This window comes from Erithacus rubecula (assembly GCF_903797595.1).
Source record: "Erithacus rubecula genome assembly, chromosome: 3".
Lineage (NCBI taxonomy): Eukaryota > Metazoa > Chordata > Aves > Passeriformes > Muscicapidae > Erithacus > Erithacus rubecula.
Window position 1 is genome coordinate 54,820,993 of NC_136689.1, and position 22,151 is coordinate 54,843,143.

General features: G+C 36.9%; 1 protein-coding gene across 4 annotated transcripts in view; it reads left to right on the forward strand.

Annotated features, from left to right (window-relative positions):
* Positions 1–22,151, forward strand: part of TNS3 (tensin 3) — a 210,003-nt gene that overhangs the window by 45,984 nt on the left and 141,868 nt on the right. For all 4 annotated transcript variants that reach the window (XM_079301977.1, XM_079301978.1, XM_079301979.1 and 1 more), the window contains exon 2: positions 17,152–17,263. In XM_079301977.1, the coding sequence (XP_079158103.1) occupies positions 17,152–17,263 (112 nt within the window). The remainder of the gene's footprint in view (positions 1–17,151; positions 17,264–22,151) is intronic.

A 22,151-nucleotide genomic window follows, 5' to 3' on the forward strand; every position in this document is an offset into this window, starting at 1 on the left:
CAAAAGAATGACAATTTTCTTTGCATTGTATTTTTTCGGAGTTCTACTCGGGTGCTTATTCTGCAGGTAAAATAGCAGTGGTCAGGTTACAGAGTGATTTAATCCCCTACCTCTTCCCCACCCCAGAAGGCATTCTGAAAAGTTTTGTATATGGGCATGTGCCATTTGCAACTTTTCATCTCTCAGAGAGTATTTCCTACTAAGATAGAAACTAGCAGCACGTAAGTCAGGGTCCTGGCATAAGCTTATAGTTTTGGTTTTTTTTTTTTTTTTTAGTGGAATTTCCCTTTGTGTTGCTTCTACATCTAAAGATTTTAGGAGTTTTCTTTGGATTGGGATCACTCTTTGATCATTTTAAGATCTCACAGAATTTTGTTCAGAAATGTGTTTGACAAAGATCTTGTTCTAGGATGAATAAATGTATTCTGCCCAGATTTGATTTACCTTGATGCTTTTATAGTTTGTGGCTCATTCTAGGGGCATTGGGGTCCTAAGGAAAGAATATTAAACACTCTTCTCACCCACCTCATAGCAGTCTTTTAAAAAGAAATTAGGGGCAGTTGAAATCTCCTGAACTTACAGTGACTATCAGCTGCTGGTAGCTGGGCCTCTGCTAACAGGTGATTGTGTATTTGAGATTAAATTTGAGTGAACTGAATAAAGCATGTGCTTTTTTTTTTTTTTTTTTTTTTTTTTTAGGAATCTTGAGTGATATAGTAGTGTTAAAAAAAATAACAGAATTGATAATGCGATCTGCTACCGTTTTTCAGGAGCAGTAAGTGGTTTCTAGTGATTGAATTGCTTTCTTAACGAATATCTCTAAGAAAAAAAGCTGATGACTAAAGCAAATTTAGTGAGTCAAAGCAAATGAACTGTACAATACCTGTAAAAATGGTTTGGTTTTTTTTTGTTTGTTTTTTTGGTTTGTTTTGTTTTTTTTTTTTTTCCTGTTTTGTTTTGGTTTTTTTTTGTTTTGTTTTGTTGGTTTTTTTAGGACTGTGTTAGACATTGGCAGTTATTATATGAGGACCTTTGGGAGATCTTGGAGGATAATTGTTTGTTGCTGTCTCTGCAGAACTATTTGCTTCTAGATTTAGATAGGTCTGACAGTGATGAGGAGGAAGTCCTAGCATAGGTCATGATGCAAGTAAGCATTACTGCAGATTATTCTATACAAGCTTATGCTGACTGGAATGCTTGGAAATGATGGCATGAGTTGGACAACTCTAAGTCTAAATTCCAGGTTAGCTGATTCTGCTAGATATTTTCACTGAGATCGCCTTGCTTTCCTGAGACTGAGCTCACTGGAGCACTGAGTTACAGAAATGAAATCTTAGTCTCAGTTCAGGCAGCCTGGTGTTTGGAGGGTACTTCACATAAACCAAGAATTCTGTAAGAGGTTCTCTCCTTTTCACAAAGCACATTCTGTCACAGAGAGACAGTTAAACACAGCCATCCTTCCAGAGTCAGAGTAATAGGAAGATAATAAATTTTCTGTAAAGTGTTACTAGGACAAGATATATGATTTAGTCTGAAGACATCTGTCTGTACTTGCAGCACCAGCAAGCAGTGAAAGCAAAAAGGACGTCTATATGTTGTGGTACAGGAGTTATACAACTATTAGGTGGTGTATATGTGCATGTTTTACATGGAAAAGATTATTTTTTCATGGTTGAGTGACTAGAATACAGTAGTTCAGGTTACTAAATTGCAGAATTTGGTTTGGCTTAACTTTAAAGAATTTTATCACTTGTTCTAAGAAAAATAGTTCATTCTTTATTTGCTTGCAAAATGATATTTCCTTGTTTAAAAATGTCTGCACTGGTATTGATGTCTTACTGGCTGTTCTTTCATCAGTAAATTTTGATTGCCAGAGTTCAAGTTGCTATCATGCACAAACACAGTATGCTTGTGACTGTATGGAGGACGTTGTGGGGACAGGTTGGAGTCTCAGGTGCACATGGTGAACTGTGGTGTATTAGGTTGTTCAAGGTGGTAAAAGAATAACTGGAAAGCAAAAAGGTGGGCAATTAATTGCAGGTGAGGGAAGGTGACAGTTGCAGTCAGTGTAATAACAGGCTGTGAATTGAACGTAAGCTGAACTGAAAATTGGTTTGAACAGCTGTCTGGCATCTTGCTTTCCTTTATGGGTTTACCGGTGCCGCCACCCTTCCTTCTGCCCCCTGTAAAAAAACTTAGAACTAGTGTGATCTGATACAGGTCTGAAATGAAATATTGCCTTCATCTCTGGTAATAATATTTGGAAGCCTTTTCAGATGCTTTGGTAAACATTTTTTTCTCACTTAACTGCTTTTTTGTTTTACAGAGGAGAAATGGATATACTTAGAGCATACCTATGTGGTTGGGTAGGGGTTAAGTGCTATTTAAAAATTGTTATAGTGAGGGGAAAAAAGGTTTCTAATTCTAGTGAAGTATTTTTGGAATTTGCCCTGTCAGTTAGTAATATTTCACTAATTAAAGCAACCCTTTATTTAAAACAGACTCACAACAGTTCATCTGGAGAACTGGCTGTGGGCAAACTGAGGTATGTTCATTCATCAGTGATTCAACGTATTTTATATGCTGATGTTTCTGTAGTAATGCTTTTAACTTGAAAGGAGGTAATCGCATCTGTACATTCCTTGTGGTTTCTCTACTGCTGAGGGTTACAACTTATAAAAAATTTTACTGCCTTACAATCTTGTGTGTAGTGAAAATTAACAAACAAAACAAGCATATAGTCACTAGGCTCCCTTTGGCTGTTAGTATCACGTTTGTTTGGCAACATTAAGACATTATAAATCTTTGCTGAACGAACATTGTGGAGAGGCCGTTCTCTCTTTCCCCCTTTCTCTCATATACACTCTTGCTTGGGAGAAGCAGTATGTTCTGTATGTTGTAGTTTGTTCTATGTGCTTATATGTTTGCATAAAAGTGAGTTCTTGTTTGGTAATTTTACTTTTGATGGAAAGGACAGGACAGGGCCTATGTTGATGTATAGTGACAGTTGAAAAATTTTACAAATTTTCCTGCCCAAAATTGCATTATATGAAGAAAGTCACATAATTCTAAAAGGTCAACATACAAATCTTGAGCTGACTGTACACTTGCAAGTGATGTTTTCCCAGAACTGCAGAATCACTGCTTGCTCTTAGTTGCTTGGTGTTGTCAAAAGGCTTGCTGAGAAGTTTACTTTGCCAGATAAAAATGTTTTGAAAGAGTAAAACCTCTAACAGTCTGGCTTTTTGGATGAAATCTGTTAAGTGATGAGGACCTGCTAACACTTTTGGCTGGACTGAGACTTGCTAGTTTTTTTTTTTTTTTTTGAGAGATTGCCTCTTCTTCATTGATAGATGACCGCACACACACCTCAGGTTGTGACAAAACAATATTTGTGCTTTCCCTTCACAACATTTATAAAAATACCAACCTGCAGACCTGACTTGTCAACAGACCTGCAAATAAACATGTCGAGACAATAAAGATGCTTCAGAAGTTTTAGTTGGTTTCAACAGCAGTATTGATACACTACATGATATGCTCTGTAATAATGAAATGGTACTGGAATAATTGGATGTTAAAACTAAGCCTTTTAAATGAGTGTTCTGTGGTCTCGCATTTTTTTTGTAATGAATTTCCATGAAATTTCAGATTTTGGAGTGTTTAATGGGACTATTGCTTTTGTAAATTGCTGTGATCTAGAAAATTATTTGAAGAATCTATTCTAGAAGTGCATTCTCTTTTTTGTTTTTTTTTTTTTTTCCTGTGGTGCAGAAGGAGTAGCAACTGCTCTGATCATGAATGAAACCCTCTGAAAGTGCAAGAAATCTAACCTATGATAAAGTAGAAGTTATGACGGTGAACTTCTTTTCTGAGAAAAGAGTAAAAAAGCAGAGCACTCTTCCAGTGTGTCATTATGAAAGTACCCTTGGTGCTATAGATGTAAATTGAAACAGAAGATCCCTGATGAAGTGATACTGATGAGACTGGGGAGTTTTGATGAGTGAGGGTTTGTGGAGCTTTGTGGTTGGTAGAAAGAGGAAGTTGGTGTTTCAAGTGTATTCTTTGGGCCTTTGGAAAGGATAATGAAAATCAAGTTAAGTATGTGTTTTGTTGAGTTTTTCTTAATGTGCTAAGAGATCCTGATTTTAGTGCCAAAGAAAAAACAAGGATAATAATTTAGAAATTTAAAGCCCATGGTTTTTTTTGAGCCAAAAGGAAAGAGCAGGTCAGTTAAGCAACAGTAGCATTTTATGTAATTGTTTTTCTTGATGTAATAGTTTAACTATTTGTCCTTGAGTGAGTGTCCAAGTTAATCAGCTACAGAGCAGTCACTGTATAATAACTCCATAAATGTCTGTTGTGTTTGATTTTCATTTCCACAAGAGCTTTAGGTCTTGTAGCTGAATGTGATCCTTGTACTTAGGCCATTTTACATTATTCTGGTTAATTCATATGGCAGAGGAGAGGAATTCAAGTTCCAAGCCTCAGGCCAGTAGCAACAAATCTTTTCCTGGCTGGATGAGAACATAGAGTGGTCCCAGTTGGTTGCAGCCTGCACTAGTCAGTGACCTGAATTTATGAAATTTGTCAAGGTGGCTATCTTCTTGTACTCTTATTAGAGATAAACATTTGAATGGGAATACCTAACTGGAGAAGTGGAGATCATTTGGACAGGTGGGCAAGGGCAATCCTATCTCCAGCCTGTGACTGAAGTGACTGTGAAAATGATTATTAATAAGGTGGGATAAGGTTAACTTAATTAAAATTCTTCTATGTATAAAAAATTGAGGTTCAGCAGAAGTAGGTATAATTATTAATATATTTTAGTAATAATAATTATATAGCAAGTATTATTAACATATTATTATTAGCTTGCTATTGATTAATTCTTTTACCATAACATGGAATGCTTTGCTGCTAAATTTGCTTACATTTGCTCTCTGGAATAGATAGGTAAAGGTTGAACCTGACATGGCAAGATCTTTCCCTGTCTGTATGGCAGTGTGAGTGCATCTTGTACTCAGCATGTTTGCCAAAGCCTGAGCAGCCTAGTTTCCATTGTACTGATTCAGGTACCAAAATGTAAAGGATGGTTAGAGCTGGAAGCAGTGTGAGGATTGGAAGAGGAGCCTCATTTTGCTGTTTGTCACAGTGAGCAACGTGCCTGTTACCATCAGGCGAGTGTTGATTCCTCCTTAGCATTTTTAAAATGAAAATATTGTAATAATATGAATGATAATTTCAACCAGGAAGTTTTGACACTAGTGCTTGCTGTTGTTTTTTTGTTTTTGTGTGTCATTTGTGCTTTTCAGTAAAGATACAAGCCTGCCTAGTACCTGCACTATCTCAGTTTCCTCTGATTTGTTTAGGTGGTGAGTGTGGGTTCTGTATATCATCTGTGTGGTTAGTAACAATAAGGGAATATGATCGAGGCTTTGATCCAGTATACTGCTTTGACATGAAACACTTGTGTTCAGTGGTACCACCAATCTTATGATATCAAAAAATAAAAAAAAATATTAGAAGGTATGCAAAATTTACAGTTGCAAGTAGGGTGTTTTTCCTCAGCTTGTGTTTTCAAAGATCACACAGGAACACCAGGATAAATGCAAAATAAATGACTAACCACAAGTTGTCTAATCTTCAATGAAAGTAATGAATTTGCATCCCAGAGCAGGATTATTGAGTAAACATTTCTGACTTTTATGGTGGCACTTACCTATAAATTTTTTTGTAATATTAGTTAGTTTCTATTTCCTGAAAATGGTTGATTATAACTTGATGGAAAAAAAATTGTTAAAGCTTCAGTAAAAGAGCAAGAAAAAATGAAACTAGATATTATAAAAGAAATTAAGCCTTACCCAAAAGTGCACAATGGAGATTTTAATTTTCCACATGAGGTTCTCTACTACTTCCTAAATTACTGACTACAAAATTTTGTAGGCTAAAAATTTTGAGTCCTTGGGTTTAATGAAATGCAACAAACATTTCTATTTTAAGTTGTTACATAAAATATGTTTGTTTAGATTACTGTTTGGAACAGTCTTAACTACATTAAGTAAGATAAATTTATAAAAAGAGGAAATAGATAAGGACATAATTCCAGGCATATACACAGAATGTTATTTTCAATATGAGTTTGCTATCATTAGATGCTAATCTGTATGGGATTGCTTGTTTAACTAGAGCTGTTTACACACTGAAACAGGAGCATTTGGAATACCATCACTTCTGAAGTACCTGCTTTGGTGTGGAGAGCATAGGTGTTGAGTGAAGATGCTTTGGCCAGAGATGCTGGTCTGCACTCTGTTCCTTGTTTAGTGTGACTCCAGTTTTTCAAAGTATAGCAGCCAGGTAGGCTTCATACAGCCCTTAGCACTGTCTTTGTCATTATGTCCTGTGAGCCATGCTGATAGCCTGGGTTAAAATAAAGTAGATAAGTAAGGATTTGTGTGGGGAGAGGAGGAAACGGAACTGAGATTGCCATTTCTTCATCGTGCTGAATGCCTTTAATGAGATCTTGCAGACTTGGAAAGCTCATTACCTTCTGCTTTTGAAGATGTAATAACCTGACTGATGACCTCCCTGATAAATGCACTTTCAGTGTTTATGTACAGCAGCTGCTGAGTGCACAAATATATGCAGTGTGCAATTGTCAGCTTCCTTACCTCTGTGTACTTTTGGATGCTGATTTTTTGTCTGGAAGGTTGTAGGTAGAAAAGACTTATCTGAAAGATATCATTTCTGTGCTCACACATCACGTGCTTGAAGTGCTAAATTGAAAATGTATTAGTGTTGCACACTTGCCTCAAGCAGAATTGTCAGGGTAGGAGAGAGAACTCAAACTGTCAGCCTAAATGAAATGGGTAAAAATTAGTGTCAGTAATATTTCTTCTACTTCTTAGTGACTGATTTAGTCACATAAATCTTCATTCTTCTCAACTATTTTTTTTTCTGGCCAGTGTTCTGAGACATAGCTGCTTCTGTCTGTCCTGTTTCTAGTACAGATCTGACCTCTTCTTTTGCTTTCTCTCCTTCCTTTGCTGAATTTGGTAAATTTCCTGGTAGTTCTTTGTTAGATTGTTGTTAATTGTTTCCTTGGAAGATTTCCCAGTTGTTGTTTGATTTGTTTTTTTTTTTTGGTTTTTTTTTTTTTTGTTTTTTTTTTTTTTTTTTTTTTTTTTTTATTTTTAAATTATTGTTTTGTTTATTTTGAATATCTAGTTTTTACCACATCAGAAATTGCTACAAGAGAACTCTTGGTAGCTCTTTGGTATTTGGTCTTGTGTCTGCATTATGTCAGGTTAGGTTGCACTTTCCTGGAGTCCTTTGTTGCTTCTGGAAACAGGCTCATTTGGGACTATCAAGATAGAGGAAACATACAAATGAACTCAGCGTGCTTGTATACCTGCAAGAATTCACCTTCAGTGGGAAAAGATTTGACTGGACAGTCTATGTATAAGATAATTTAAAAAGATCTAGCTGTCAGCATTTTGAGGGTAGATGCCTGATGTATCTTAATTTTAACTTTTCTTATCCTCTTTTATTTTATTTTATTTTATTTTTTTTGGTGAACAGAATAAACCAAGTATATTCAGATATAGCCATTTCCCCCCTGCTATTTAAATGCATTAATTCTAGTCTTCAGCTGTCTAGCTCTGACTATGTGGGAGTTCCAGTCATTATGTAATAAAAGCAGTGTTATAGTTTCAGAGAAGACAAGATCAGTTCATTTAACAAAGAAGAAAAATAGCCATTGAGAAACACTGAACTTTCATGAAAAGCAAAGGACAGTCCTTTGCTGCTTTCAGACATTTCCTTTCTATGGTGTTTTCCCATACAGAACAAAGTGTTGGTTTACCAATGAGATGCAGATAAAATGGACAAGTTTTTCAGTGTCTGGTGTAGTGATTGTCTTAATGGACTGTCCATCAGTCTCCTAATTGCTATTCCACTTATACAGATTCATGAACAGTGGAGTAATGGAGGTGTTGAAACAGAAATGCAAAGTGATGAAATGATGTTAGATCTGCTGCTATTTTATATGAAAGGAGTGAACCTCAGGTTCCCCTGTGTGTTCCTGTTGGGAGGAGAGGGAGTGAACCACTACTCTGTAGAGGTGACTAATTCCCAAGGATATTAGGATAAAAGAGAGCAGTGAGGATTTGGAGAAAGGCAAGAAGGTTACGTCTCTCCAGCAGGTGATGTGTTGCTCTGCCTCTATTCTGCTGGAAGGAATGTTGGACTACTAATGGACATGCATTCAGATAACCCTGGGTGCTGTTTTTCTTCAGCCCATGATGCCCACCTCTATGCAGATGTGCACATATTATTTTCTGGGCTGAAATCTCAGCCAGATCATAAGGGGAAGAACTTTTTGGAAAATTGCAAACATGATGAAGTTTCTATTTATTGTTTAAAGTTGGAGGTGGTCAACTTCAAAGTTTAAAAGGGAAGAGAAATTTATTTAATTACCAGTTTCTTTTTTTTCAAACACTTTATTCTCTTATATTACCTTTGCATCTTGTAGAAATAATTTTTTCAAAGAAAGCTGGTAGTGCTTTGTCTCAAGAATTTAAAATGTTGAGAAGAGCACCTACAATTGATGAAGGATCTAGATGGTCTAGATGAAGGATCTTCTCTGGGGTGAACTGTCTACAAAGGACAAATGTGGGTGAAAGAACAGTACATGAAACAGATTATCTCCTTATTAGGGAGCAGTGAAGTTGCTGGTACGTTCAGTCATGGCTCTCTCTGGACAGGTGATTTGGTAGGGTGGCTAAGGCTCTGGACATGCAGAGACTAGGTTTGTTCTGCTGCCTTTCTATTGCATCTCGTGCTGCCTTGTGTCTGTCTGGCTTTTAACTCGTTAGTTCAGAGCTGTAAGTGAGAGAGCTAATGTGAAAAGCTTTGGGTGTGAGGGCCAATACAATTTTCTTTTCAGCTACTAAGGTGTTTTTTGAAATTATTCTGGCCACAGGAATTAGAAGCAGCTATGTCTGGAAATCTAGATCTAGAGTACCAGGCTGTATAAATGCTGTGGAGCAAGTCTATCCTTTTGGATTGTTACCTTGAAACTTTGAAGCATGTATCAGATCCCAGCCTGTATAAAAGCATGGGGTAGGGTGATGGAAATGGTCAGGGGGGTGGAACAGTTGCTTTTTGGGAAGGGACTGAAAAGATGGGGGCTCTCCACTTTGGTTTTTCAAAAGCATAAAGATGTTGGATAGGTTAACATACAGAGCTAGTTAAACAGTTCCACAATGCAGAAACTAGTAAGTTTCAGACATGGTGGGAGTTTCCTTTGAAATGAGCAAATAAAGATACTTGAAACAGCAGAGAGTATGACTTTTTGGAGCATTCTGCTGCAGAGTATTGTGGGGCAGACAGTACCAGCATGTCCAAAACGAGAGTTTGACAGAACTGGTGGGAAATGGGTCCATTAGCACAAACTGGGAGGATGGGTCTGTGATGGACCTTCTAGCATGCATGTACATGCAGGAGCATGGAGGGAGTGGGACACTGAAGGGATGGGGCTGCCTTGCTCTGCTTTGATAGTGTCTCTCTGAAACAACAGTGAAGTGCTTGTGGTGTGAAGGAGGAGTTGTGCTAACCCAGTAAGGCAAAGCTTATGTTTCAAGCCATGTTTTTACACTTGGCTGTTGATTCACTGAATAAACATTGAATGAAAAGTTGATGCTTTTCACTTCTGACCTTTTTCTTTAAATCTGTATGGCTTGTAAGATCATTTGAACAGAAACTTGCTTTTCAGGGACTTATTTGTTTGGTTTTTTTGTTCGTTTGGTTTTTTTTTTAAAGTATACAGGTTTGAAACCCTGGTACCTGGGCAGAATTTCTCATTAAAATAATGGAAGACCTGGATTTCTTTAGTCTGAGAAACCACAAAGGCCTCAGCTGCTTAAAAGTGTACCAAATGTTTTCAACAAGATGGGAAAAAACTCCTTTGTCATTTTATGTTACTTTTTTGGCCCCTTATGCTTGTGCAATAAAACAGTTTTGTATTACCAAATTACATGCTTTTTTCTTTTTGACAAGAAGTTTACTCCATTGGTTTGAGACATTTTTTTCCTCACAGACTTCTTTATGTGCTCTCACTTGAATCACAAGTCAGGAGCAGACTTCACTTGAAGAATATTGCTGGTTCAGGTTGTATGATCCTAAGTCATAGCTCTCTTCTCCAGCTTGGTCTACTTGTTTATCTTTCTGTGAAATGCCTTGAATGAATGAGGAGGAAATGGGCTGTCTATGACAAGTACTCCATTGTCTTTGAAATTCCTCTGAAGTTATTTGGTAATAGTGTTAGTAGTAGAACTAGCTATTTGTGTATGTTTTAGGATGTATGTGTAAAAAATATTTTCATACGTACATGCATACATATATATATGTTATGTCTGTCACTATGAAAGTAATCTTTGTGAGTGAAACAGCCAGAGATGCCTTATTTCAGTGTAAAAATACTTTGGTGTTCTTATTCTTTTGCCACTATCCCATATTCTTGTTGTGTAGCAGAGGTTCTGCAATATTTATATATTCACTGGTGGTACTTGTGGATGTACTTAAATGTGTGTGATAAGTTTAGTTAATTTCATTCAGCTAAAAGAGTGCTGCTTTTGAAGCAGTAATACATTTTCTAAGAGATTCTCATATATGAAAGCTTCAGAGAATCTCATGCTATGCTCTTTGCTATTTCTGGGAAGTTCTTCATTGTATATTCATAGTATCCTTGTGTGAGACTTGACGTAATCACCTTTTATAGTCACCAAGAAGTTGTGGTCAGCCCTGTTTTAAAAACCAGGGTTGGAGGAGAGGAAGATAATATATTACTTGTTTTGTATGTATAGCAGGAATTCTTAAATATTTTTCTGGGAATGAAACATGCAACAAGTGTGGAGTACTGGTTCAGGAGGAGGAAAGTTAAAAATGTTCTTTTACTGCATGGAGAGTAGAGAAACTCAAAACTATTTTGTTTCATCAGTATAATGCCAACTGTTGTATTCTAGGCAGCTCTATCTCATCAGTATTTGCTTCAGGAATGCTAGTTATGGGAAAGTGTGGGTAACCTGAAGGGGTTTTGTTCTCTGGTTTTTCCCTGGGATCTCTAAGTAACTGGGCAGAAATCATGTGACTTCTGTGGTGCACTTCAAGTAAGAGGGAAGAGAGGAAGTGGAGAAATAGCAGAAGTAACTATGAGCAGACATAACAGAAAGGGCTGAGAGGTGGCATTCCTCTGTTTGGTGAACTGTTTTTATTGTTAATCATGTGATTTATTTATATAGCTTAGTTTTGCAGATGTTTCCTTTTTTGAACTGGGGATGGGCCTTTTAGCCTAAAGAAGGTGGTGAAATACCTATTCTGCTAATACATTGCAGGCCCCTCTCTTCATGTATTTCAAATAATAATTGTGGATTTAAAGCTACCTTGGAGAGTAGAAGAATGCACAAGGAGAGTCCTAAGAAATTGCAGTATAGTTTGGTAAGTTAGAGGATAAGGAAAAGCAGTTTGTATGACTACAGGTGGGAAGCAAACAAAACGTAGTTTTGCTTTATATGATTCTGCTGTTCTGCTAAGAGGCCATGTAAAATTCAGCAGGAATAGAGTCTGCCATAGGGGAAGTTAATAGGGCTTTGTATCTATGTTTATAATTTTATTTTACCTGGAATGTGACATGGATTTTTACAAATTTTGGAGGTGGAGAAATAATTGGAGGTTTTGGCTTCCTCATCAGCACAGAGTAACACCTGAAATAAATTATTTAATTTCAAAAGTCTAATAATTTTTGTTGAGATTTTTATTTTCTCATAAATATAAATTGATCACTGCCTGGATGACTTTGTAGGGAACCAATTCTGTTCAGCTAAGTGCCTTTTTTTTGTTTATTTCTAATGGAGCATGTATGTGTGTTAATATAGTTATATAGATTTCTTGATTATTTGAAAAGTTTAATTTTAAAATATTACTGGATTATTTAATAAAATATCTAAACCCTCTGCCACTTTAAACTGTTATCACAATTGCAGTTCAGATGTTGGAAACATGAAGTTGAAATAAACTATTGTTGCTTAGGTCTATTATTCATTGCAACATTAACTGTTATGTTATAATATTTGGGAATAATATTAGGAATGCCTATTTCATAGGTGTAATCAACCAGTGCTAAGTCTCTGTCAAGAAGGAATTCCTGTATTGGTATTGTCAAAAAGAAAGTTGTGGATCTTGACTGTTTTATTATTTATTAATTATTATTTATTAATTTCAACCTGGAGAGTTTTTTATCTAAACTGCCTTTGACAGAGTTGCTGTGAATTTTGCATCTGATGATGTTTAGCCTGTAGCTAGGTAATGAAAATGCTCTGTCATGAGTAATATTTGAAATTCATCATAACTGAGGATGCATCTGTAAGTTTTTACACAGTCTGCAGAGTTACACTGATGTGAGTCTGGGACAGAATTCCAGCTTTATTAGATTTCTGTGTGTCAGAGAGCACAGCATGGCAGTATATTTCCAGAGTAATTTTCATAATGCTATCAATTGAGACCACATGTAATTACAGCCTTTTCTTTGGGCAAAACCTGAGTCTAGAGCCTGTGGTTCTGCACTGTTCTCTTCCAGGTTTTGCTCCTAACAATTATATGAACTTTAGATTCCAGTCTTGAGCCTCGTGAAAGTAGCATTGCTTGCTGTCTGGTGTATTTGCTTTGCCTTCCCTCTGTGCTTTCCCCTCCCTGTGTTTTTATATGTTTTTCTTTCTTTTTCCTTGGTGTCTTTCTTTATAGTTCTCCACTAAAGCTGTACCAGGTGACAAGAAAGAAACATTTATCTAGGCTTCTGTAGATTTCACAGTAAATGGTGCTGAGTTTTTGTGTAAGGAGACTATAAGTTGTGGGTACAGAACTTTGTAAGTGAACTGTTTAACTGAATTGCTTGGAGAGCCCATAATGGAATGTACCTAAAATAAACAACAGGGAACAAAACATGCACATTTTTAAATGCAGATGTCAAGACTGCAATGCAGAATATCTCCTAAATGCCACAGAGAAAAATTGCTTTTCGTGTTTATGTTATAAATTAAATGGACAGACTGACTGGTTGATAAACTTATGTCAAGACCTACTTACACTAAACTCCAGTATGTAAACTGTGAGTTAGGACAATTGTCTTTCTTTGTTAGAGTGCAGGTGCCAAGGTTTACAAAGAAGTGTTAGTTAGGTAGGAGATAAGGAGAAGCAGACCTAGCTACAGAATAAATTTCCAGTGGAGTTTATCCATTAATTTCTTCAAAAGTGCAAGCTCTGCTAAACTCATTTTCAGAGATAGTCGCAAACATGTTCCAAGAGTAGAAGTGTGCAGGGATGAAGGGAGGATACATTTAAAATGAGAATTGTGGTTTTTTGTTTTATAAGTTTACAAAGAGAAATTGCAGCAACCAGTGGAGATGGTGAGATTGTGCTTTTATTTTTTATTTTTTGTTTTTTTTAATTATATATAGAAAAAGTGTGGAAATAAGGAACTCCCAGCTCTTTGGGAACAATGCTCAAACTCAGTATGGCACAGAACCTCCTTGTGCTCGGTGAGAGAAGTTACGTGCATGTAATGACACTTTTTCTTCCTCCTATACCCCTGTCTCCTTAAAAGCATCTCCTGTAGTTTCAAAGGCAAAAAAAAAATAATAATGAGATTTTCCAAAGCTTGGATCTGTTTGCCATCAGCTATGTTCCTATGAAATTCTGGAGTTCAGTTGTTCTTTTTCTTTATTGTTTATTTTTGATATGAATCATGCTTCTGACAGCATCTTCCAATTTAACCTGAAGTAACATGCTTCAAATGTCATACAGGGGAATTTGTTCCTTCAATTTCTACAAGAAGTGATCAAAGTGTCCAATTACCCTGGTTTTAGCTAGGGTAGAGTTAATTTCTTCTCAGGAGTGCTGTGTTTTGGATTTGGTAGGAAATGGTGTTGATAACACACTGCTGTTTCGTGTTTTGCCAAGTTGTACTTATACTAAGTCAAGGACTTTTTTCTCCCCCTTGTCTCATGCTCTGCCGGTGAGGGGGTGAGCAGGACAATCTGGGAGGGAGTTTAGCTGGGACAGGTGACCAAACTGACCAAAGTGATATCCACACCATAAACCATCATGCTCTATATATATCAACTAGGATGAATTACTGAGAGGGTGGCTGATCTGCATTCAGGAAAGGGGCTCTGGATCAGTGAGCGAGTACTGATCAATTGTGCATCACTTATTGTTTCCTTTTTATAATATTTATTGTTTACCATTGAAAGTAAAATGCAATAATAATTATAATTAATAAATTGTATTAATGCCTTGTATTTATTTCAACATACAAGTTTCACATTAGTTTGTCTCCCCATTCCATTTGGAGTGAAGGGGGAAGAAAGAGGGGAGCTGATCAAGCAGCTGTGTGGTACTTAATTTGCATCTGGAATTAAACCACAGCAGATCCCTTCCTGGGTTTGGCACCAAAAAGACTGCAGTGTGTTGACCCTGACTGAATGACAGGCACCCACCAAAGCTTCTCTATCACTTTTCTCTGCAACTGGACAGGGCTCATGATTGAGATAAGGGCAGAGTGAGATGACTCACCAAATGCCATCATGGGCAAACCCGGCTTGCATTAGAGATACTAATTGAATTTATTGTTAACGAAATGAGAGCAGGCTAATGAAGAATTAAGTTAGACCTTAAAAATACCTTTCCCCACCCCTACATTTTTCCTAGCTCTATCTCCTCTCTGCCAGGACCACAGGGAGATAGGAAATTTGGATTAACATCAGTTAATGACAAGTTGTTTCTGCTGCTCAGAGAGAGTTATCTTTCCTCTGCCTCCAGCATGAGGTCCCTTCCATAGAAAAGACAGTGCTCCACAAACTCCTTCAATGTGAATCCATCCACCAGACTACAGTTCTCCATAAACTGCTGCCATGTGGATCACTCTTCCATGGGTCCTTTGAGAGCAGCCTGCTCCAGTGTGGGTCCTCCATGGGGTCACAAGTCTTACTAGGAAACCTGCTCCCTCTTCTGCATGGGTTTGCAGGTTCCTGCCAGGAGCCTGTTCCAGCAAGGGCCTCCCACAGTTTCACAACCTCCTCTCAGGCATCCACCTGTTCCAGCGTGAGTCTTTTCCAAAGGCTGCAGGGGCACAGCTGCTTCTCCATGGTCTTCACCACGAACTGCAGAGGAATCTCAGCTCCCATGCCTGGAGCACCTCCTGCCCCTCCATCTTTACTGACCTTTGTGTCTGCAGAGTGGTTCCTCTCATTTTCTCTCACCGTGCTCTTCTCTGGCCAAAATTAAATCTGCACCATAACTTTTGTCTTCTTAAAAATGTTGTCATGGAAGTGTTTCTACCATTTCTGATTGGCCCAGCCTTGATCAGCAGTGGCTGTCTTAGAGCTTTCTGGAATTGGCTGGGCTGGAATTGGCTGTGCTGTCAGTTTCTCATAGAAGCCAGTGCTGTAGCCACCCTGCCCACCAAAACCTGGCCATGCAAACACTATAAAGCACTGCATGCAATTCAGTTTTATTTCTCAAATGTTTTATCTCCTGTTTCAGACTTCCAAGTATGTGGACTAGTAGATTATTTCTTTCACTAATTTCTGCTGATTAATGCACCTAACCATTGGAAAGATTTTCCTGAAAGTCCAGAGTAAGGTTTATTCCCGTAGTGTCTAATTTATTGTTTATGGACCTAAGTGAATTATCTTGACTTTATGCTGTGGGCAAGACCAACAATATTTTCTGAAGCTATTCTTAAGATCAAGCTGACCATGAACCCCCAGTAGGGAAGCCTAAGAGCCCCCAGACTGCTCAGTGTGATCAGTTGTTGCAATCTTTGTTCCGTGGGACTTCTGTGGAGTTGGGTAGGCCCATGTGGAGGCTGTATGATAAAAGTGCCATTGATTTTTATGACTGTTATTGTACCTCTCATGTAGTTGTGTTGTAGTTATTTTTGGAGTCAGTAAACCTTTTGCCTAGAGCCATGTTGAGTTGCTTAAAGCCACAAAGAAATCTTGTGATTCCTCTTTACCATGTTACCTTATGCATTGCACCATGCTGGGGAACTTTCTCAACTGACTTGTGGGTTGAACTCTGGTGCTGCAATGGTCCAGCCATGGGACAGCTTGCTGCTTGTAGGCACTGCTGGTGCTGTTAAAGCTCAGCACAGGTGTTAGTGTTGAATGCAGGCTTGTTTGCAGTATTTCAGTATCTTAAGAACAGTAAGGTGCAAATGTGAAATGAAAATGGAGAAATGAGAAGAGCATTTTGAGATTTTCATGGTCTGGTGAAATGTGTTTTTATTTCTGAATAGGTAACCGATATTTCCCAAAAGTCTGCCAATGAATGTGAATGTTGTTCAGCATCTTCTAGAAAAGATAATGGCTGTCAAAGGCTTTTGGTAGCCTTCTCTATTTTTCTACCTAAATGTTTCCTAAGTTAGAGAAACCATAAAATTCCCACTGGAAATATAGTACTGACTTTTTGAATTCTGTCCCCAGTTAGAAATTCCATAATTGCATTTTATTTCAGTATGATATTTCAGCTACTGTGGAAATAATACTGTTTTAAACTAGTGTGTATTTCTTATGCAGAAAAGAAACAAAGGGATTTTTAAGTTAGCTTTAGTTAAATTGACTACTGTGATAGCACACTGCTTACGATATTTTTAGCCAGTTTAAACTGAACCAATGCTAGTTTTTATGCAGGTAAGACCTCAGGTCAGAAGACTGCTGGATCATATCATAGATATTATTCTGTATTTCCTCTTAAAAGAGAAGTTATAGAGTGAATTGTGAAATTATGATTAAAAAATAATTGCAATGGCCATATCCTGATATGGAAGAGGTTCCTCACATTCTGTTGTCTCCCACACTTGAGTGGAAAGCTTGTGTTATAGAACAAGAGTGAGTGAGAGCACTTTCATGTTACTGTTATACTGCTAAATATAACATGATTGTTAAATTGTACTATATACAAAAGTATACTGTAAATTATGTATATACACTGCTATATATAGCACCATTGTTATTTTTATTTAAAAATTATTTGTATTTCCCTTAAAATTGTGACTTCTGAGTGGAGGTCTGATGTTAATCTCTTTGCTTTCAGCCTCAAGAAACAGCTTCCAGGTCTCACACCTTCAAAAATAAGTCGTTTAAGAAATCCAGTACCTGTGGAATTTGCAAACAAGTAATTGATAGCCAAGGAATTTCCTGCAGAGGTGAGTAATACATGATATGGTGTTTACTTTCTTGCTTTGTTAAGAAAATTAGTTTAATATTAATGTTAAAGTTTCTAGAAATACATGTGTCTGGTAATTGCCCTTGGACTAAGTTACCTTTGGTTTATTTCCTTCCTTTATACAGTAATGTTCTGTGGTACTATCTGGGAATCGGGTGCTGGAGTAGGTAATTGGACTTGTATAATCATGTGCTTTTACTACTCTGCTATTCAGACAGTGCCTGCAGAGGATCTGTGAGGGGCATATGAGTGATGTGTACACAGTGGATGACACATGGCTCTGGAATTCAAATCAGGAAGTGTGTGACCCTTGCTCCCTGAGGCATGAAGGATTTATCTATGTTAATTTGAAAAAAAAAAAAAAAAAAAAAAAAATCACAAGAGTAGCTGTCTATTTACTTTAATTTTTCCATTTCCATTATGCTCTGTCTAATCCTTAGTCCTTCAGTCTGATCACTCACAGAAAGAATTAAAGAACTCCTGGTTAACACAGACTAGAGATTTTCTGCCTGTGACATTCCTGCCTGCACCTTACTGCTGTTTTGGCTCACTATTTTGTCTTGCTGTGTAGAATTGCACATCCTTTTCTCCATGGAATACCTGTGATAAAATTAAATATTGGTGAAGCTTAATAGGTCTTTTCTGCAAGTTGGGATAGGGCATTTGATCCCCTGGTTCTGCCTGGTTAATGTTTGACTCCTGTTATTATATGTTAATCCAACAGTTTCTTTACTTGTTATATGCATGGTTTACTTCTCAGAATGAGAATGTTACTGTCTGTTCATCTAAAAAGTAGCTGCTGTTTTCACTTAGAAGTGTTTGCACTATCTTCAGGTTCTAGTTGGATCTTCTCCCATCTCCCCCTTTCCATATTCTTCAGACACCTTAGGATCCCTCTGAGGGTTTAAAAGGGAAGTGTGAGAGGATGTGGAAGGAATGTGGCCTTTTCTTGAGTTATGGTGCAGACTGCAGGTTAGCATCTATATATTCAGGACTATAGGAGTGGTAATTATGTGTGCATTTCTTAAAAAAAAAAAAATTCTGTCTGTCCTTCTGGAGATTGGTTCCAAAGTTCTTAGGATTTAGTTGTTTTCAATTTAGCAGAATTTTTTTGGAAGACTGGTTAGTGGAGGAACTACCTAAAGACCCTCTTGATCAGCTTCACTGTAAAAAGTACTGACCAGGAGAGAACCAGAACTTTGATTCATAGAATTATTTAGGCAGCTAAAGACCTCTGACATCACTGTGTCCAAGTGCTAGCCCATCACTTCCCAGTGTTAACACTAAATCACATCCTAAAGGGCCACATCTATGTGTCTTTTAAATGCCACTTCCCTCCAACATACTCCCCATTCAAATACATAATGTCTATGACACATCTGTGTTGTATCTAAGTCAATTTGGGATAATCTTCTCTAGGTTTCTGGGTGCAGTTTTCAGAAGGACCCCCTGACTTTGTTTCCTAGCCTCTTTTGATGATGTGAACATCAGGCAGAGGCACCATTCTTCTTTGCTGCTGTTACATTTTGTTTGGTGGTGGTTTAATGCTTACTGTGGGATGGGTGCAAACAGAAGTTAGACAATGAAGGGATAATCCCAAGTAGTTTCAATTTAATAAGAACCCATTTTTATTTTAAATTACACCATGGGCTTCATAAAGCATCATTTTGGAAAAGCAAGAACTAAAAGTTGTCTCTTTCCTTGCCAGCACTCCAGGTACTTGAAATGTCTTTGTGCTCTGAAACGTACTAATATGAAGAAAAATAAACAAGCTGTTTCAAAGCCCAGTCCTGCAGCTACTGTGCTGCCTCTGGTAAATTCTCCCTGATGTTGCAAGTCACATTTCAGGGAGGGGAGGAAGAAGAACAACTTATAGTTAAGAAATAGTTTATTTGTCTATTGTTGAGAAAATCTTCCCTTTTAACAGTTTATTCTCAAAAAATGACAGTTCTTTGTACAGACTGGAGGTTCCTTTCAGATTGTATCTTAACAGTTAAAGGAAAATTACATGTAAGTGAAATGAGGTAAGGGGAAACCTCCAGATTGGTCAGTATATAGTATTTGCTGTTTTGTAGCAATGCATCATCTATTTGTAAGAAAAAAAGAGAAGAACCTGTGAGTGGGTGTTGTGTGGGTTTTTAGCAGTATGTGTTAGTCATTTTGGGGGATGTGTTTTTTAGCACTGTCTTGCAAATGTGGTGCATAAAAACTTAAAGTGAACATTCGAATGAAAGGTACCCTTGAATGGTATCCCTTTATCCTTTCATACTTCATTCTATCCCAGTAAAGCATACTCAGTTACAGCTTTTCCACAAAAGCAGTGGCAAATAAGGAAGATAGAATTGGAAAGGGAGGCTCCTGGCTGTTTTTCTGCATGGTAAGCATGTTTGTGTTTGATACAGATTCTCATATGAAGTAATGATGAACAGCTGTTGATTGATTGTTGACAGTACATGCATATCTTGCACTAAGCTGAGACTGCTCAACCCTGTCTCTTCAGCACTACCTCAAGCTTGAATGCTCTGGTTTGATTTTCCCTGACGTACAGTGTAATTTAATTCACAGCTAAGGAAATAATACATAATAATCTTGTGCATTTATATGGTTAGTGAGGGGCCACTAGAGTTGCAGAAGCCTTTTGATTTTTTTAAGATACCCTAAATGTTGAATGTTCAGTATTTTACCTTATTTGTAAACAAGCTGTCGTAAGGATATAATTTCTGTCTTTACATGTGAATTTCTATTTTAATATTACTTTTTATGTATAAAATAGATGTGAAAAATTTCTTTTATTTTTCTTTCCTTTTAAAAATTGTTATTTATCTTTATTGTGTTGTGATTAAATAATTTTTAGTGCAGAAGAGAGAGCTCTGAATCTCCAGACTTCCTGGCAATTAAAAAAGCTGGAGACCAGATTTAGGAGATTTGAGTAATTTTAAATAAGAAAGTATAATCTCACAGCTCTTAAAACATTGGTGTGATGAGTGAAATATGTGTGAAAAGCTGAAGCACTGTGCACGTCTTTTGATGAAACTCCCCTCATCTCCAGTTGAATATTAAGTTACCTAGTTTAGGTTTAGCTGCCAGTGAGGCTAGCACTAATTTTTGAACTTAAAGCAATTAATGGTTGTTTGAATGAACTGAGTACCTTTTAAAAAAGAAAATCTAATGTAGCTATGAATGTGTTAATTTTGGAAATATATATGTTGAAGTGATCCAGTTAGGAGTTCTTGTAGAATTTTAGTTTCTATGTTTCAGTTCTTTTCTTTTTCTGAAGACCTTTTTCCTTGATGCTTAGACTCCATTTGAGTTTTGTTTTCTTTCTTTGATACTTTCTTACTTTAAACTGTATAAATGTTAGCCAGAGCTGCCAAATTATATTGGCATGTGCTGTTAACTGTATTGTGATGAGAGACATGCTTACCATGGTGCAAGTTGAGTGTAATAAAGAATGCAATTAATCTTCTTGTCTTATTTGTAAGATATTATACATATGTTAATACAAATTACAAATTGTTTTAACATAAGTTTCATTCAATTGTTAATTGGCTTACAGCAAATAAGTCCTGGACTGTTTCATTGAGCAGGTTATTGGTAGAACCTGTGTTCTAATGGAACTGCAATTTTCTGTCTTTAATCAAGCACTTTCACATGCTTACAAACCATAGATCAAAATTTGAAGACAATTGGAGCTATTTTTCTTCTTTAAGAGGTTTGATATTTTCCTTTGAAATTCACCTGCTTGTTTGTGACTGTGCTTGTGGTTGGCTAGAGATCCACTTAAAATTTCACTTTTGGGTTAGTTAGAGTTACTCAATTGAAAAAGTCCTTTGTATTTAGTAAAATTCATTGGTTATGGCAAGTCAAAATACATTTTTACATTAACACTCATTTGGACATGACAGATTGTTTGTATGGTCATACTGTGTGTGTAAATATATGTGTATATAATTTTATATTATTATATTGCAGGTGATTTTATATACTCTGTTTTTCAGTAAATGCTAAGACCAGTAATAACTTATGAGCATCTTCCTAATTTGCAAAGCGTGTGACTTGTTACAGTCCTGGCAGACAAACTAGAATGCTTGAAATAGAATTTGAATTTTTGAATTGCCAGACTAGAAAGCTAGAATTTCTATCCTGCTTGGTCTAGTGGCATTATATTTGTCTCTAAATGGCAAAGAGTGTAGTGAAGTAGGAGTGTTAGTGTCAGCCTGATTTCATGGAGTGATCCTTGTGAAATAAGGTCCTGTAAGGTGCTTACATGGGTGTATTATGAGATCTATCTATCCATCTATTTATCTAATATTTATATATATATATACTGTAAGTTCAACATAACTAAACCATCTTCTAGTTAATTATGGCAATGGGCATTGGTTGATTAACCATAAGATCATTAATTATGCAACAGGCATACCCATCTACTCATGTTGATGCTATAACATGGGAAATCTTTGAGAAAATGAAAAGATTGTCATCAAATTAAAGGGGATTTTTATCATATCACTGTTTGCTCTCTGTGTGGTATATGCACATTTACATGTTTTCTTAAAGACTGATTCAGCAAATCATATTATCTTCTGTGGGACTGTTTTAAGATGGCTTTGAATCTCTTGTGTGTGTGGTTTAGACTCACCAAGAAACATCAGAAAACAAACCAAAAAATCATACTATTTTCATAAGTAACTAACTGCTAATTGCCTCCAGATTTAAAGCAGGATATGCAGGTTATAGGACCAAATTGTAGGGTCTGTTCTTGTCCCTAGAGCAGATTAATAACTTACAGCTTTGGTGGACTCTAAGGAAGAGAGATGACAAATTTCCCAAGCAAGGCTGAGTTAGGTAGGGACCCAGGCACTTGC